The sequence below is a fragment of the Tetrao urogallus genome (assembly GCF_951394365.1).
Source record: "Tetrao urogallus genome assembly, chromosome: 13".
NCBI lineage: Eukaryota > Metazoa > Chordata > Aves > Galliformes > Phasianidae > Tetrao > Tetrao urogallus.
The window spans coordinates 17,834,089-17,851,335 of record NC_136826.1 but is presented as its reverse complement, the minus strand read 5'-3'; the positions used below and the strand labels follow the sequence as shown (position 1 = coordinate 17,851,335).

At 52.0% G+C, this 17,247-nt stretch overlaps 1 protein-coding gene across 1 annotated transcript; it reads right to left on the bottom strand.

Moving 5' to 3' along the window:
* Positions 1-8,262: 8,262 nt before the first annotated feature.
* Positions 8,263-11,321, bottom strand: CYSLTR1 (cysteinyl leukotriene receptor 1; the record flags this gene model as incomplete). Its single annotated transcript, XM_079541857.1, is given in 5 exon segments — positions 8,263-9,311; positions 9,314-9,356; positions 11,074-11,158; positions 11,160-11,213; positions 11,215-11,321. Coding segments are annotated over 5 exon segments (1,338 nt in total).
* Positions 11,322-17,247: the final 5,926 nt, after the last annotated feature.

Below are 17,247 nucleotides of genomic sequence, written 5' to 3'. Positions count from 1 at the left end.
CTGTATGCCCTCGTGACATCGGGTCAGCATCACAGTTTCAGCTCAATGACATACATGGGGGTAAAGAATTTTATTTGCATCCCATAAATGTGTATGGAACTGGAGATGAGTGAAGCAGCTGGTGAGGAGCAGCTCACCGTGCTCAGAGCTATGACACGGGGCTTCCGCTGCCCTGCTCTTATTCTCCTTGCTCCATTGTCTTTCCTCAGAGCACTATTGCTTTCCTATCTGGCATTCCCCTCGCTGTCCCCACACAACCTCTTTTACTTGCTCTCTCCTACAGTAACCCCATTTCTCGTTATTGTTTCCATTCCCCTTTTTGTTCTCTCACTCTGCGGAGGCCCGGGGGCCCCTCAGTGCTGGGAGTCCCTGCCAGCCCCACACCCAGGGCCGTGCAAGGTGTGCACTGCAGGGCTGGCACTGTGTGTCTGCTTTGCAGGAGCATCCACAAGCTATCAAGTTGCAGAGCAGCACCGAATCTGGCCCTACATGCAAATAAGAAGCAGCCACGTGGCACGAAGCATTTGGGAGCACTTCAGGCTAAAAAGGGAAAAAAAGAAAGAAGATAAATCAGGAAAAGAAGAAGACGCAGCTGTGAAGAATACAAGTATTGGCTCCTCAAGGAAACCTCCGTATTGCATCCATTATTACAATCTACTTATTTGTTCAGGGCTAATGCTCCATTTTGAAGCTGTCCCATATCTGGTTTCCTGTGTGCAGAGAAGGGCCGTGCACAGCGCCTGCAGCAGGAGCCCTTCTGCAGCGCCCACCTGGCACAGCTGAGTGCCGTGTGAGAGAACCTGCTATTAAAATGAATAAGGACCCTTTTGTGTATGAGAAACAAGAAAAAAAGTACTTGGCATGTTCCCACCTTCCCCATCTTCTCTTGCTACGAAACAAACATGAGCCGCCTGCTCGGTGCGGCTGTGTCAGTGCCCCGTGATGGAGCCTGCGGAGTCGCAGGTGCTTTTACCAACTGTGGGAAGGCTTCGTAGGATCATAGAATCATTACGGTTGGAAAAGACCTCTGTGGTCATCCAGTGCAACCATCCTCCTCTGCCGGAACGCCGCATGCTCACCCTGCTCCGCTCCCTGCTTGTGGTGCTCTGCCTGTTGGCCATGTCCCATGCAGATGCCTTTTTGGTGCCTTCCCTGGATAAGTAGGAATGTATTTATATAGAGAGTTCTGCAGCAAAAACGGCCATAAAAACCATCATTACTTAAATATAGATCCCTTCATCCAGAAAGAACCTAAGCTGTGTTTATGCAAGCTGGAGTTGTGCAGGCGGCTCAGTTCTGCGCTAAAGAAGAGCTCCCAAAGTTTAACATAAACTAAAAAGAAAAAAGCAAATCCTTCAATTTACTGTTCTCTCAAACAGCCCCAAATCCCAGCAACCCTGGAGGCTGCAGCCTGGATGGTTGATATTGACGAGAGCAGTGCACTTTGTGCTGGGGATCTGGTAACCTGCACAGCATTCAGTCTTCTTGGGAAACCAGGAGCTGAAGTGTTTGAGGGCATTTTGTATAGCTGAATTAAATTCAGGGTTGAACCTTCAGCTGCTGAGCACATGGTTAATTCTCAGCTTTAGCTTTTCATTATCACCATTCCCATTTTTGGGGGGGTACACTGCTCCAGTTGTTTTCTAGGAGCAAGCTGTAGAAATACAAGCAGAAAACCAAGACATACAATGTGCTGCAGGTACAGCCTGCATGGGAGAGGCTGCAAAGCCTGGCTCCCATTGCTGGAAACTGAAGAAGATGAGATCATTGACTTTATATTTGTGTAAATTCTTTGAGACATTGAGTGTGTGCAAGGAGCTGGGGTTATTCCATTGGGAGAACTTCCCACTGTTGGGAAGAGTTACTGCACTTTGGAATTGAATCTGGGAGGATGCCACCTCTGAGCTGTCGGGGCCACGCTCTGTCCCTGCTGCTTCTGCTCCACACTGACTCCTGCAGTCTCCTCTGCTATGGACAGAGATACCCCAGCAGGTCTGAACCTCAGAACTCAAGACTGCAGTGATTTGGTTCAGTTTTAATTGCAATGACATCAACCCCTGTGGCCAGCGTGGTGTCAGCAGTGCCATTCCAATCTGCACAGGTTCCTGGGAAGCCAGGAGATGAAAGCCCCCAGGACGTCAGGGCATGCAGAAATGTCCCTCAGGGCTTTGGCAACTGTTCTGCAGTACTTCTGCTTTATTAGTTCACGTCCTCGAGGCTTGTTTCTCCTACACAGGATATGATTAACCCTGAGTGCATCGTCATGCCACATCCTGAAGCTGTGCCACATCTCAAGGCTGTGCTGCATCCCAAAGCTGTGCTGCATCCAAAGGCTGTCCCGTGCAGGGTGAGGATGCTGCTGGTGCAGATCAGCACCCCACTAACAACCAGAAAACAGTCTGGAGAAATGGGAGCCGTGTGGAAAGGCCTGGGAACCTCTGGCACAGTGAGTCAAGCATTGAAGGACACAGGGGCATGTGGGAGGATGTGCTGCTGACAGTAAGCAGAGGCTCAAGGCCAGCCATGGGGAGCTTCTCATTCCATTTTCCTTGAAAAAGGGTGGTGAAAGGGCACTGCAGCTTTTCTCAGCCCTCACTCACGTAAGCAGCGTGCGCTCAACATTCCGACAGCTTCCTGTTGTGAGTAACATGGAAAAGGTCAGAAAGCAGGGACTGTCTCACTGCAGATCATTACTCATAAAGGAAATAAAAGCCAGGTTGGCTCGTGGGATACATGTGGGTCTTGCATAGCCGTGGGGCTGGATGGTGTGAAAGGAGCACAGATTCCTTGCAGGCGTGGTGTGATGCCCCTTTGGGCCCCAGAGAGAAACCCCAACTGAGGAGCTGCATTTTGGCATCTCCAAGATGCTGCTGGCACACCTGGCACACCTGCTGGAACCAAGCACTTCTGCATGCTGTGCCTCCTGCCCTCTCTACGCTGCACCCGATCTCAAGAGCATGGGATGGCAATGGGCAGTGCATGGCAGCCCTGCCCAGGGGGTGCTGTACAGATTTGTGGGGTCAGATTCCAGGCTCACAATTTGCAAAAACTGCTGCTGAATGAAGTAAGCAGCTGCAGAATGAGCAGCGTGCAGCATGCACAGCACTGCTAGACAAAACATGTGTGCACTGCTTTGCACTGCAAGCCCGTCCCAAAACATTCAACAGTATGACACGGAGCCTCCTGCCCTTGATCCCACAGGGCTTTACCTGGGTGCCTGCATTGAGGTTAAAGGTGCATAGGCCAAAACCCATGCAGAGCATCATGGAGACATACTCATCCCGAATGAAAGAGATTTCAATGGGCTGAACCAAAAACAAGCTCTGTTTAGTCTTCAGCATCGCCATTGGGGATGCACAACAGTGTTCCTGGAAGCAGAGTTTACATTAATGACCAAAAGAGGGCATTTTTGCTACCTCCTTCCCTCCTCCCCCCAACAAACCTGGTGCACATCCATCTGGAATATATTTCTTAAACTAACATAGGGTCCTCCTCGTTTTGCTCTGCTAGCAGCTTTGCTTCCTCTGAAGCATAAGAAGCAGCACTGACAGGAAAGAAATGGACACGTTTCCCCCCGCAGTAAGATTTGCAAATGCTCGGAATATTTGTGCATGTGGCCACTTGCAGAGCCAGAACTCATCATCTTGGAGAAGTGGGGCTCGGTTCCCAAACTCGCTGACCTGTAAATCAGGGGATGGGTTTGCACTGCTCACCCCACAGTTTGCTGCCTGTAGCTCTGAAAAAATGTGTAAGTAAGTGCTGTGATCACTTTACTCAAAGTGCACTCTTGGCAAAATTGCTTACACGAATGGTGTGTTAATATCTGACACACTGTCCTGCATTTTTCCCATTATTTTTTCCCCAGGGATGAGCTCATCCCCTCTGCTGCCACGAGCAGGGGATAAAATCCACAGTGTTCTTCCTCCTGCTGCATGGGAGAAGTCCCTCTGCTGCTGTTGAGCTGCAGTGGAGCTGGGGAAAATGCCACATGAGGGTTCACCAGGGGCTCCTGGCACCAACTGGAGCCTCAGCCTCACCGTGCAGCACAGGGACTGTCCCTGTTTGCAAGGGCTTGGAGCTTTTTTGCTTGTTAAGCTCAAGGCTTGCTCACTTCTCGCATCCATCAAGTGCTGTGTAAAGTCAGAGTGAGGATGGTAGCCTTCTGGATTTCCCAGCCTTTGGCACTGGAATGTGACCCTATTTCAGGCAAGAAGGATTTGGTGTTAAAGCACATGACTGACAGCTCACTGGGGTATCGCAGCATCAGAAAAGGAAATGTTATCAGACACAGCCGGAGGAATAGAAGACCTCTGAAGTCTTGCAAGAAAGATAGAAGTGCCACTGAGGATCAGCAAAACAAATTCATCCTCTGTGGCTGATGCATACTGGAGCTCCCTGGCACATGTCCAGGGGTCAGCAGCAGCCCTGCGCTCACCACACGGGTTGGGTGCATGCTGATGTCACTCCATGCCCACTGCTCACCGCTCCCAGCACTTTGACACAAAGAAAAGCTGAGACACAACAATTCCCCCCCTCACAAACCCTCTGCGCAAACCCTGCCCTGACCAACGTGTTCTGAGGGAACCGAGGGGGCTGGGATGTGCCTGCCCTGCAGCTCCGTGCAGCTCAGAGCTGCTCCAACGGGAGCACACTGCAACACGCTGCAAGGCCAGGATTTACCAGGAACTGAGATTTGTGCTGTTTTCTTGGAAACAGAAAGACGGCTTTATTTTTGCAAACAGAAATCTCGCTTGTGGTCAGCTGCTGGCAGCAGGTGGCTGTTTGGATCCTCTCTGAAAAGGAACACAAGTGAAAACTCATTTCAGGTCGCTCTGAAAACAGAGCAGCATCCGTATGATCTCCAGCAGCAGTTCATCCCCAAACATTCCTCCAGGAGAAGGGGAGAGGCTTTACTCTGGGAGGCACCACGTCCTGTGCATCTGCTAGAGCCACATCTCTCATCCCCCAGTAAGGAGTTTGCCTGCTGTCTGCTGTGTTGGCTGCAGAAACTCTCCACCTCCATCCGTGCACAGTGCAGATCTTTCTCTTGTATCTGATGGCTTTGTTCCATTTGAAGAAGCTGTGGGTGGTAGGGGAAGCATTTCCACCCCCAGGGGGAAGCAGTGATTTTGGAGGGCCTGGTGCCCACCGCAGGCTCTTCTCACACTGCAAGAGGGATGTGCCTGTTCACCCCACCAGGAGCAGGGCTGCACCCCCTGCTTTTTCAGAAGCAACAACAACATCAGCTTTGCATTCTTGTCTGTGTGCTGAAACTGAAAGGGGAATGAGATGTCAGTGCTTCCTTCCTTCCAGCTCAGCCCTGGGGTGTGCTCACACCTGCAGGCTGTGCTTGCTGCTCTTGCTCTTGCTTGGCTTCAGCTGAGAGCTGCCTTTTTGTTTTGTTTTTAATATATTTTTTCTTCATTCCCCTCTTTTTCTCTGCTGGGGGCTGAGCTCTGTGCCACCTGGAGAGCACTGTGTGCTCTGCACAGCGCAGCATTGCTCTGCATGCTGAGATCTGGGCTTGTAGGAACCCGAAGAGTGAGAGGAACACCTGAGCACCCAATGATTTGTCTCACAGCGATCATACTGTGAATCTGATCACACTCCAGTGAGTGAAGCACCTTCACCACGCTGCCTAAATGCACACGCATGGCTCTGAGCACTCTGAGCTGGCTGACTTGAGAGCTCTACAGCAGACGTCCCCACCAGTGCAGATGTTGGCAGCAGGTTTTACCATTGCTCACTCAGCCTAAATCTCTGCTTTGGCCTTTTTACAGAAGGTCTCTATGTTTACTTTCCCACTGTGCATCTCAGCCAGAGAAACGTGCTACTTTCTCACACCAGCCAGGCTCCACGTCTCTGCACAGCGGTGCTGATGCGACCAATTCATGGGAATCCAAACCCAGTGCCTTCTCTTTGAGCTTCCTCCACCTCTAAGTTCCTACAGGAGTTGTTTAGAACGACAGTCTTATGTCACCTAAGGAAAACGAAACAAAACCGAACACAGGACAAAGCCCATTCCCAGCTGCGATGGTTGGAGCCTGAGGACGCCGCCAGCTCACACCCTGCAGCTCGGAGCAGCACAGGCTGTGCCACCGGCAGCTGGAAGCACGGGACGAGCCGCCGGGCGCTCAGCGCGCAGCCTGAAGTGCCGGCACGGCGCCGTGCGATGCCGCCCTTCTGTTTCTGCCCTTACAAACAGCAGCGGCACAACGCCGCGCGGACCCGCTGAGCAGCCTGCGCTCAGGGATTATCGCAGCGTGCCAAAGCAGCGCCTCGCGTGAGCGCCTTGAGGCTGCGGTGCTCAGCCGCCACCTCCCTGCCCGCGGTGAGCGCGCTGCGTGCGGCACGGCCGCCTCCGTGCGAGGGCAGCGAGCAGCGAGCAACGAGCAACGAGCAGCGAGCTGCTCCCCTCGTCCAGGCGGCAGGAAAAGGAATCTCGCGGCCGGGACGGCACCGTCAGCACCGAGCCGGGGCTGCCCCCAGCGGTGTGAGCGGGGCTCGGCTGCCAGGCATCGCCCGAACGAGCGGCGGCTCAAGCGCTCGCTAGGGGACGGCATCGCACCGCGAACGGAACGAGCGCAGCTCCGCGTTGCGTCCTGCCTCATCCTACAGCGCTTACTGGGGGAACGAACCCGAAAAGAACCCGAAAAACCCGAAGAACGCATTTGCAGAGGCTTTGAAATAAGGCACGGCGAGCACAAGTTGAGCTTGCAACACTTCCATTTAATTTCGTCTTTTTTTCTTTTTTTTTAAACAGCCTTTCCCCTTACGCAAAACAAAACCCACTGCTCTTTCTCTTGCTGTACACATTGCCTCATAAAAAAGTGAAACGATGGGAAAAAAATAATTTTAGAACAAAAGTGCTTTGCAACATATACATATATATCTACTTCTACCATACAGTGCACAATATTTTAAAATTTGGGAAAGTAGATGTTATTTTCTACATATTCCAAAGCTTGCTTCCAAATCACATTTTCACAGCAATTTCTGCCTAGGTATAACATCATTCCTTTCCTTAAGATGACACCAAATAACCTCTTAAATATCACCCCATTGCAGTTCATTAGCAACTGCTCTTTCTCAACTACAAAATTCCTGTAGGATTAAGGCCATTTCTGTCTGATGCTGTGTTCTGATTTTGGACATCACCAAAACAACGCAGCACTGATTCATTTACAGTGGGTTTAACTGGGGAACCACAGGAATGGCTCCTTAGGCCCAGGATCTGGAGGTTTCTCTTTCCAGTCTGTGTTTCCATCATCCTGAGCTCAGAATGACATCGGTCACATCTCCCTGTCAGCTCTCTGGCTCTCGATGGCCAGGTCAATCCAGGTCCCTGCAGAGCCTTGGCTTGCAGCTTTTCTGCAAGGTGTTAACAAGAGCCCTTCTGAACAGGACCAGGAGTGCATCACAGTAGGCTATTTTTTAAAACTATGTCTCCCACTGTATTTGTTCTTCAAACTTAATCAGTGCTTCAGAAAGGCCTGATCATGCCCTGGGCTCTGGGCACCCAGAGCTCTACTTTTAGGCAAAACTCATGAAGAACTGGAATGATAACCCAGATTCCACAGCCATCATTACAAGACCAGTAATACATTTCAAATGCATGCTGGGCTACCGTAACTTCGAAGGTGCTTCCACAAAGAACATTTCTTTAGGAATTCATAGAATCAGAGGATCACAGAGTGGCCTGGGTTGCAAAGGAGCACAGTGCTCATCCTGTTCCAACCCCCTGCTGTGTGCAGGTCACCAACCAGCAGACCAGGCTGCCCAGAGCCACATCCAGCCTGGCCTTGAATGCCTGCAGGGATGGGGCATCCACAGCCTCCTTGGATAAAGAAGGAACCACATCCAATCCTTACCCCTCTCAGCAGCAGCAAGGCACCACTGTGCCTCTGGAGATGCATCCAGGCTGCAATCACAGGCAGTTCCCCCGAAGCTGCTGCTGCTCAGCCGCTGCAGACGCGCTGCCCCAGCACTCAGGGCTGTTTCTTGCAAGGTGGATGAGGGGGATGAGGCCCGACCCGGGATTTCCAGATACAGGCACTGATCCTGCGAGCCCCACATGCACACTGCATTTTGAAACTGAAGTCCAAAGCAAAAGCATCTGGGAGCGGGGCAGGAATCGTCTTGACCTCTGCCACGTAAATAAAACTTTGTGTCTATTTTGGAATTCAGTGAAGGCTCCCATCTATTGGAAGAGTTTAGAGATCTCCATTCTCATCTGAGATCCCACGGGAAGGTTGCACCGTGTTACGATGCGACCGCAGGGGCGTTCCCATTCTCCTTATTGCTTTCCCCGAAAGGTTCATCATCTCTTTCTTTCAGAGAGAACTTTTTCCGGAAGGCTTGCGTGACGCTGGAGGAGGAAGCCTTCCTGAAGGTGGTCAACCTCTTCCGAAAGTTGCCCCCCGAGAAGAAGTAGAGCAATGGGTCGAAGCAGCAGTTGGCGGCGGCCAAAGGCAGCGTCACCACCACCGACTTCTGCAGGTAGGCCGTGTCCTCGCAGCTGGAGCGCCGCAGCCGCAGCACGTGCAGGTGAACGGTGCGCAGCACGTGGTAAGGGGTGAAGCTCACCAGGAAGGTGGCCGTCACGATGACGATCATCCAGATGGCCTTCTTGCGGTTGGCCTGGTTCTTCTTCAGGGAGTTCTTCAGGAGGGTCCTTATGATCATGGTGTAGCAGATGGTTATGATGATAAAGGGGATAATGAAACCCAAGAAGAGGGCGATAAAATCCAGGATCACGATTATGTTGGTCTTCTGGGTGTCTTCTGGGGGTTCGAAGCACTTGGTCTTGTTGCCGTGTTGGTAAGTCCCATTCATCAGAAAAGGAGCGCTCGTCAGGGTAACAAAAATCCAGATCCCAACGCACACGAATTTAGCCTTCCTCTCCGTAACCAAATTGATGTTCTGAACCGGAAAAACGATGGCTATGCAGCGGAAGAAGCTCATGGCAGTCATGAAGAAAATGCTGCAGTAGAGGTTGACGTACAAAGCGTAGGAGCTGAGCCTGCACAGGATGTCGCTGAAGACCCAGTGCCCTTGGTGGACGTAGTAGACCACGCGCAGGGGGAGGGTGCACACGCAGAGGAAGTCAGACATGGCCAGGTTGAGCATGTACACCTGGAAGGCCGTCCGCTGCCGGAACGTCCTGATGAGCACAAAGAGCACAACGCCGTTGCCAGCAAAGCCCATGATGCTGATCATGGAGTACAGCGTGGAGTAGACGCGGTTTCGGAAGTCATCGATGGCGTGTTGGCACAGTGAGCTGTTGAGGAGCGTGGTCATCTCTTGTTGGAGGCACCGGGTGGCTGGAGAGGGATCCCAGGTCTAAGGGTGGAAAACTCGGTTATACGGCAGTTGCAGTAGAGCTGTCGTCTTTCAGCTGTTGTGTTACAGTTGGGGAAAGCAGCACAAGAACATAAAATACAACTATTAAATAGGAGAAAAACCCATTGACTCTCTCTTAGAAGAGAGAACGGCCAGGAAGGGATGTGGTGCTGCAAAGAGCAATGTGACATTAGTGACATGTCATTAGAACCATCTAGCTCAGCCACCACTCCTACCCTGGCACCTGGTGCAGTGGGGTCACATCTTCATACATCCCCAGTACTGCATCCCTCTTCCACTGCTAAACCAGAGAGTTCCAACTCCCTGCAAACTGAAGTATCTTGTCCTTCAAAGGGGCAACGAAAGCAGCCACAGCACGATGGGATTTAAAGTGCTGAGACCTAAGTGCACCCTAAGAGCTGTGCAGCTCTGCATTCCTCCTGGTCACTGCAGGAGGAAGGCTACAGCACAGCTTCCAACGAGGGATAAGAAGTGCTCCAACAAGCACTTCTTCCCTTAGAGACATAAACAAGCACTGTGCACAGGAGGTGGAAGGTTGGGCCGTGTGCTGCAAGAACGCTTTGAGATTGCTACCTCCATCAGCTCATGAAAACTCACACAGATAGCATCTGTGTACTTGCTGAGGTGTCACGTATCAGTTCTTTCTCAGACATGAAGAGCAACACGAGATGCTTGAGATTAAGAGGCTGGAATGATCTCTGCACATCGCAGGCAGTGAAGGTAGTTACAGAGTATGAGCAGAAATCGGGGCAAACCAGGCTGTGCGTGGGGAAGCTGAGCTGTTCTGCAGTGTCACGCAGTGCTCAGGGAAGGAAGGAGCCCCACTGGGAAATGCAAAGGAACCCCAGGGGATCCCAGCAGCACATTTGGGGTCAGACTTCTTTCTGCCTTTGGGGAACCCACAGAAGTTCCTGCTCACAGCAGCCGCCTTCCTGTGGCCAGGGCTGGGCCGGCTATGAGAAAACCTGGGTATCTCAGCCATCGTCTGCCTGGGAGATAAACTGTCTTATGTAATCTCCGTGCCACATTTGTGTGCACTTCTTCAGCGGCACGGAAATAGATTATAAACTTTTTCCCCGGCTGGGGACTGAATTTCAGTCTTTCTGGTGCTGTTCTGCAAGTCACCCGCAGACAGCGAGCAACCACACAAGGCGTTTGCCTGTAAGACTTCTGGGACCCGCTGCTGCCCTGATTTCTAAGCGCAGTCTGAAGTGCCTTTGTAAGCAGGACAGCTGATGGTTACAGCACCGACGCGACCGCGAAAGCAGGGGACTGCTCTGCGCCTGGAAATGGAAAAGCAGAACCTCGCTTCCCAGCTGAGCTTTTAATTCAGGTTTGCATCAGGGCATGAAGACGAGAATCCCTTCAGCCGCTCGATGTTTACCCAGCAGCAGCTCGCAGAGCCGTTTATTTACACGCCGCTTAGGAACGCGCAGAAGCGCGGAGCTGCGGGGCGGACGGAGCGCAGCGCCCCAAACGGAGCGTCCGGCGGCCGCGGCGGCACACAGCGACCGCTTCGTTACTGCGAGGAATTAAGCGGCCGGCAAAGAAGATCGCACCGTCTGCTCCAAGCTGAGACGCGAAGCAGCGTCGATCCTCGGCAAGAAACGGAGGAATCGCCTCAAAAAGACAGAGCGACCCAACCCAAACAAACCCTTCTGTAAGCGCAGCGCAACGAAAAAACAGCCGCCAGGACTCCCCCGTGCTTACCGAGCCGTGCGATCCGAGCCGCTTCGAGCCACGCAGCCCCGCTCCACCGCCCTTATAGCGGGCGGACCCCCCGCCCCCCGCACGGGGAGGGACCGCCGGGAGCAGCCCTCATTCCGCAGCTCCGCCACCCCGTAGTGCTGAGCTCCGCTATGGTGGGCAGAACTCCCCGCCCCGGGGCAGGGGGAGATGCCCAGAACGCCGTCTGGGATCGACATCACCACCGGAAAGGTGATTTTCTTCCCTCCCATCCCAAAGGACCTCTGGTATTAATGTCAAGGTCTAATATTAAGCTTGAGCTCCTCATGGGGAATGAAGTATTTAGCAGACGTTTTTCTCCAGAATTTGGGGTTCACTTCTATAGCCGCGGGCAGGAAAAAGCAGCTGAGCCCATGGGGTTCCATGTGCTGCTCCCTGCTTGCAGGACGTGCAACTCTCCACATCCTCCCGCTCCCGTGGGACCTCTGTGCCTGGCACGGGTGGCATCTGACCCCAGTGTGATGGGGGGTGGGAAGGAAAGCCTGGGATTGGGACTCGTTGGGTTGCAGGCTGTCAGGCAGTGACGCCTGGCTCCAGGGCTTCCCAACCCTTTCCTTGGCTCATTAACAGCAAGGAAGGTCCCAGACCTGTCCCAGCTGGGTGCACACCTCTTAAATAAATGGTTCAGCATCAAAAGAATGCCACCATGCTGGATGCTGCTACTGTCTGGGAATGAAGCACAAAAAAAGATCAGCAATAACCTGGACACACAGCCCCACTGCCCTGCACACACTGAGCAGAGCAGAGCCCAGCCCTGCAGCTGAGCTGTGCCAGCCCTTCCTTCCATCTTCCTGCTTACACCTCTTTCTCCCTGCAGTTTTCAGCAGGTCTTTGGCTGCACAACCCCCAGGCTGGTCTGCCCAGGGCTGCATCCCTCTTGGTGCTGAAGCCTCCCACCACAGAGGTCCCGATCCACTGCCTGCTACCTCCCACAGCACAGAGCTGGTGCTGCAGCTCCTTTTTGCTGTGTGTTTTGGTGTTACTCCATTCTGCCATTCCTTCTGCTTTTTTTCCCCCCCGTTCTGCCATTTGTTTTTACTATTCCTTCTGCTTTTTTAACTACGGTTTTGTTATTCCTTCTCCTTTCTATTTTTATTCTTTCCCCATTCTTTCTCCTTTTCTTCTCCTTTACCCCACACTTCCAATAATGAGATTTCCAGTCCAAGGTCAGAGCAAGGTTGGGGGGGCAGGCCTTACCTCCTCTCCTCCGAGCAGTGGGGCTTCAAAGCTGTCGTGGGCAGGTCTACAGGGCAGGTGTTAGAAGGATGAGGAGAAAAGGAGGTAAATTGCAAGTTTGGTGGAACAGAAAGCGGAGGAGGATGAGGGAGTGGTAGGCAACAGGTTTTTGTTTCTAAAGATGACAAGAGGTGAGAAACCTCGGTGTCAAAAAGCACACATGAGAGGAGAGATGGGGGAAAAAAAGATAAGAGATCTTGCACAGTGGGGGTGAGGAAGGAAAGAGCTGTGGGGTGCTTTGGGAGAGGGACGGAGGCCAGGAGGCTGGCTGTGGGCTTTGGGGTGAGCCAGGGTGGCTCTCACCCAGCAGCTCATCATCAACGTGACATTAAGCAGTTCCTCTGCTCTCCTCCAAAGTCTGCAGACTTTCTGGTCTTCTTTTGAAGGACAGCCAGCTCCACAAGGAGCCAAATAGCCCCACTCAGCCCTGACTGCCCCTGCCCCCAAGCTCTCCTTCCCAGCACTGTGACAAAGATGCTCAGCTCTCACTTACTTGACATAAGCATCGCATCAATCCGGCGCACTGCTCTGCTTTTCTCTTTACAGATAGAATTTCAGGCAATTTTCCTAAAAGCCTAAAGGGTTTGCAGCCTGTGTGAAAAAGCTCTCCGGCTTCGGAAGCAGCTTTCCCTCTGCCTATTTAAGGAGAAATCAAGAAGGCAGCATTTAATGATAAAGCAAAAACCATTTCTGCATGCTGCAGCTTCTTTCCTCTTCCGGACTCAGTAAATTTGGCTGCTTCTCATTGAAACCCCCTGCAAGGAGGGCAGCAAGCTCTGCTCTGCCTGAAGTTGATGAGGCGGGCTGGGCCGTGCTGTGATGGAGGAGGATGGGCTGCTGCAGCATCACTCACTGCTGGATGCAGCTTCCAGAAAAAAGCATGACCTGAAAACTGGGTTCATCTCAGGCACATCTGCCCCTTTGGTGAGGGAGAAATAACGCTCCTGATGAGAGGAGCTGGAGGAGAGCAGGGAAAAGCAACCAAATGTTTTGGTGAGGGGTAATGAGCAGAATGCTGGGACATTGACAGCAGAGCATGGAAAGAGACAAAGAAAATCTCATCTAGGAATCAATTTCTGTGCCCTGGCAGCTGAAACCGCAGAGTCATTCCAAAACACACAACTTCTGCTTTGCACCCACGCAGGAGCTGCAAAATTTTAATTAATTGCTCAGAGAATGAGGGTGGAGTGGTGACATAAAGCCAGCTGGGATGGCAGGATGGCATCAGCACTGTGTGCTTAGCAGCTGTTTGCAATAATGCATCTGCTCAGAGGTCCTCAGGGCCTTAAATGCATTACCCCCAGCAACAACCACAGGGCAGAACTCAGAGAATCTGTCATCCTTACCCTCAGAGCATCCTGCAGCTGCTTCACACTCAGTGATCTCCTTTCCTGAGAGGTACAATGGAAGGAAATGGGTTGGGGTGGCATCTCTAGAGCTGTGCCCCCTGCCTGCCTTCTGCACATCGGGGGCTTGGGGCAGGGAGCAGAGATTGCAGGGGATCCCACCTGGGAGAGGCTGCAGGGACCCTCTAACCATCTCCATCCCATCTCATGCAGAAGGAAAGGATGGGGAGCCGTGGCCAGGACTCCAGACAAGCACCCAGGGACCGGGTGCTTCAAACAAGTGCGCTGCAGGAGTGTTTGTCAAAAGGAGGAAGTTTGAGACTCCTGTTGACATTAAGGGATTGGTTTTACCAGGTGGCAAACGGCTTTGGAGTCCTGCACAAAAAAGTCCCCATATCAGGAGATGCTGCCCCCACAGAGCCACCTGCTGCCTCCCCTCCCTGCTGTGCACACAGCAAGGGCACATCTTTGAGCTGCACCTCCATCAGCCCACAGGAATCACTCACAATATGAGAAATACAAGCAGCATTCAGTGCCTGGGTTAGATGCCCACTTACCTGGGCAGGCTCCCACCGACCAGACTGCAAAGCCTACCTGGTTACTTTGCTCTTAGACAAAGCCATGCTTTGATTTTCCAGCTTTGTTCCCCGCTGAGACATTGCATTTCTTGTTTCTTATATGCAAACTCAGAAGGACAGCAGTCACCCATTGCTGTTTGTTATCGTTCCTCTCACCTGCAGTACCGCAGCAGCACACGGATCCTCTGATGTTTACTTCCCAGTGCAATCATCCCCATTCTGCGAGCTGCGTGCCTCTGAAAGATGGGAAAACCCACCCCCAGAAAACACAGCCATACACAGGAAAGCATCTCTCAGCTCTGGAGCTTCTGCTTTACCTTTTCTCTGGAAAATAGCCCCAGAAGCCTGGAGCAGTAAACTGGGAACGCAGGCTGCCCTTCTCTTCTTGGAAAAGGGCATTGGATAAACATGGTTAAAAATCCATGGATTTTTGGCATTAAGGTTTGGGGATGGCTGCACATTTCTTCAGGTCCGAAAGGTGGATTTATGAGCATTGCCACATCTCAGTGTTGGTAGCAGAGACACTCTGGGTGAAGCAAGAGCTGCATTTATCAGGTGCTACTGCTGAGATACGTCCCGCACTTGAAGATGGGCAGATAACCATCTGTGACACAACGCATGTCAGGCCTGTGGCCACAGCATAGCAAAGGTTGTGCTCCTCCTCACATCTCAGGACAGCCCTGCAACAGCCCACCAGCTGGCTCTGGCTGCCTCTCATCAGAGGCTTTTCTTAGGAAATACCCATCAGAAACCCAAAATTCTGCCTTTCAGAAGAGCAGCCCTTAAAATACAGCTCTCCTTTCAGCAGCACCGGCTGCAATGGGTCTGCTTCAGGTGACTTATTGCCACACAGCCTTTAAAAGGCCATTATTTTCTCCCCCTGCTCTCCCCCCTAGAGGAGTGGGTCTCACAGAAGAGCCACATGCAAAGCCAGCCAGGGGGAGCACCCCCAGCCCAGGGCCCATTGCTGTGCACCAGTGCTACTCTGCCCTGCTGCAGGTGCCAGCAAGGAGAGCAGTGCTCACTCTGGATGTGGATTCCATCAACACCAAATCGAGTTATGCACTGCTCTTCAATGGAAGCACAGCAACAGATGAACACAGAGCTCCTTCCCACAGGCAGTGTGTGTGTGTGGGGGGGGGGGGGGGGGGGGGGAAATAGGGGGTTCACAATGAGATTTAAGTGAACAAACTTGAGTCATGAGAAAGATGAGAACAGATAAACAGATATGCAAAGTAATCTGGTTGAAGTCAGCGGGGGAAATGCTATTCGAAACGTCCCATCCTTTGAGCATTCAGCTGCTCAGAATTTTCTCTTGTTTAAAAGGAAAAACTTAAAGAGGAAAGCCCCAGATAGACAGTGACACAGTTCCGGAGGCTGTTGGTTTGGATCTGAGGTTCAGATAAGGGACCAGCATCACAGAAATCAATTGGAAACGCTCTTGCAGCAGCTGTTACCCACCTACAGCAATCCCACATTCGGCTGCTAGAGCACATATTTAACCATCGATCAGGGAGGATACGGCAAGGAACTTTTCTGACAGAGAAGCTTGGCCCTTAGTAGTCACATCCTTATTTCATGGGCCCCACCAGTGGGCAACAACTCACTGCATCACACCCTGCTGTCAGTTGCTGCTCCAGTGCTTGCCACACACCGCCCCATGCTCTCCCCACGGCCGTAGCCCAGCAATGCTCTATTGCAGCTCATCCCTGCTTGAGCACCACCCGTCCCGCCCTGCCTTGGAAGCCAGGAGATCACAGAATCACAGAATTGGAGGGGTTGGAAGGGGCCTCCAGAGCTCATCGAGTCCAACCCCCTGCCAAAGCAGGTTCCCTACACCAGGTCGGCATCCAGGCAGGTCTTGAACATCTCCAGAGCAGGAGACTCCACCACCTCCCTGGGCAGCCTGTTCCAGTGCTCCGTCACCTCAGTGTAAAGAAGTTCTGTTACCACAGGGCCAAATATCACCCCTGGGTGCACCATGAGTTCCCAGTGGGGCACCAACCCTACTTTAACACAGCAAATCACAGAGCGGTGCCGTTTCACGATGAACAACTTCTTGTCAGACCGCTGTTGCAATATCTTTCCAAGAACCAACCGTGGGTTTATTTTTTTTCTTATTCTCCATTAAGGACCTTCTGCAATACTCAGGGTTTTGCAATGCCCTTTCGGTTCTTTGTATTTTCACTGCACTCAATGCAGCAGCAGCTCCCTCAGTTGGCACACCTGCCCAAGTCAAGTTGTGCAAGAAGCAGTGCTCTGACCCAACGGTGCTGCCCTGGGAGCAGGGCTGGGCTGAGCCCTGAGCCCTCTGCCCCACGTGTGCCATGGAAGGTGCAGGTTTGCTGGGGGGCATTTGTTTCCCAGCAGCACAGCAGCTCTGGATGTGCTTCTGTTCACAAGGCAGAATTTTTTTGGCAAGTGCAGACTACGAATCTGACTGCAAAGCAATCAAAACTGATCTCAGAGACGTTGCTCTGCTTCTTGAGAATCGAGTTGACATTCGGAGCTCAACAGTGGGAACTGCTTTCCTCCATAGATAACTCCCTTACGTACAAAGAAAGCAGCAGTCCTGGGAAAAGAGATTTCCCCCTTACAACATGATATTTCAGATTTCACCACCAGCTCCAGCTAAGCACATACACAAGTTATTTATAAACATATACACACACGGACACACACTCATGATGCCGATTGAATTCCTGGAAAACCACATCCCACTTGGGACCTTGCTTTCATCAGGAAGCTATTCCAGCGTTTACTCTCAAGTGAGCTCTTTATTCTATATTTCCTATTCATTTATTTCTATTATTTCCAGTTCCAACCTGAAGCATCACTTCCAGTAACCGTCCCCTCTTTATGCTGTTAATTACTGCAGACAGTTGCCTCATTCTCTCCCTTGCTTGGCCATTTCTAAGTCACACTGCAAACCTCTGGCTGCTGGCTTCAGCGAGTTGTGCCCATACCGAGTGCACGGT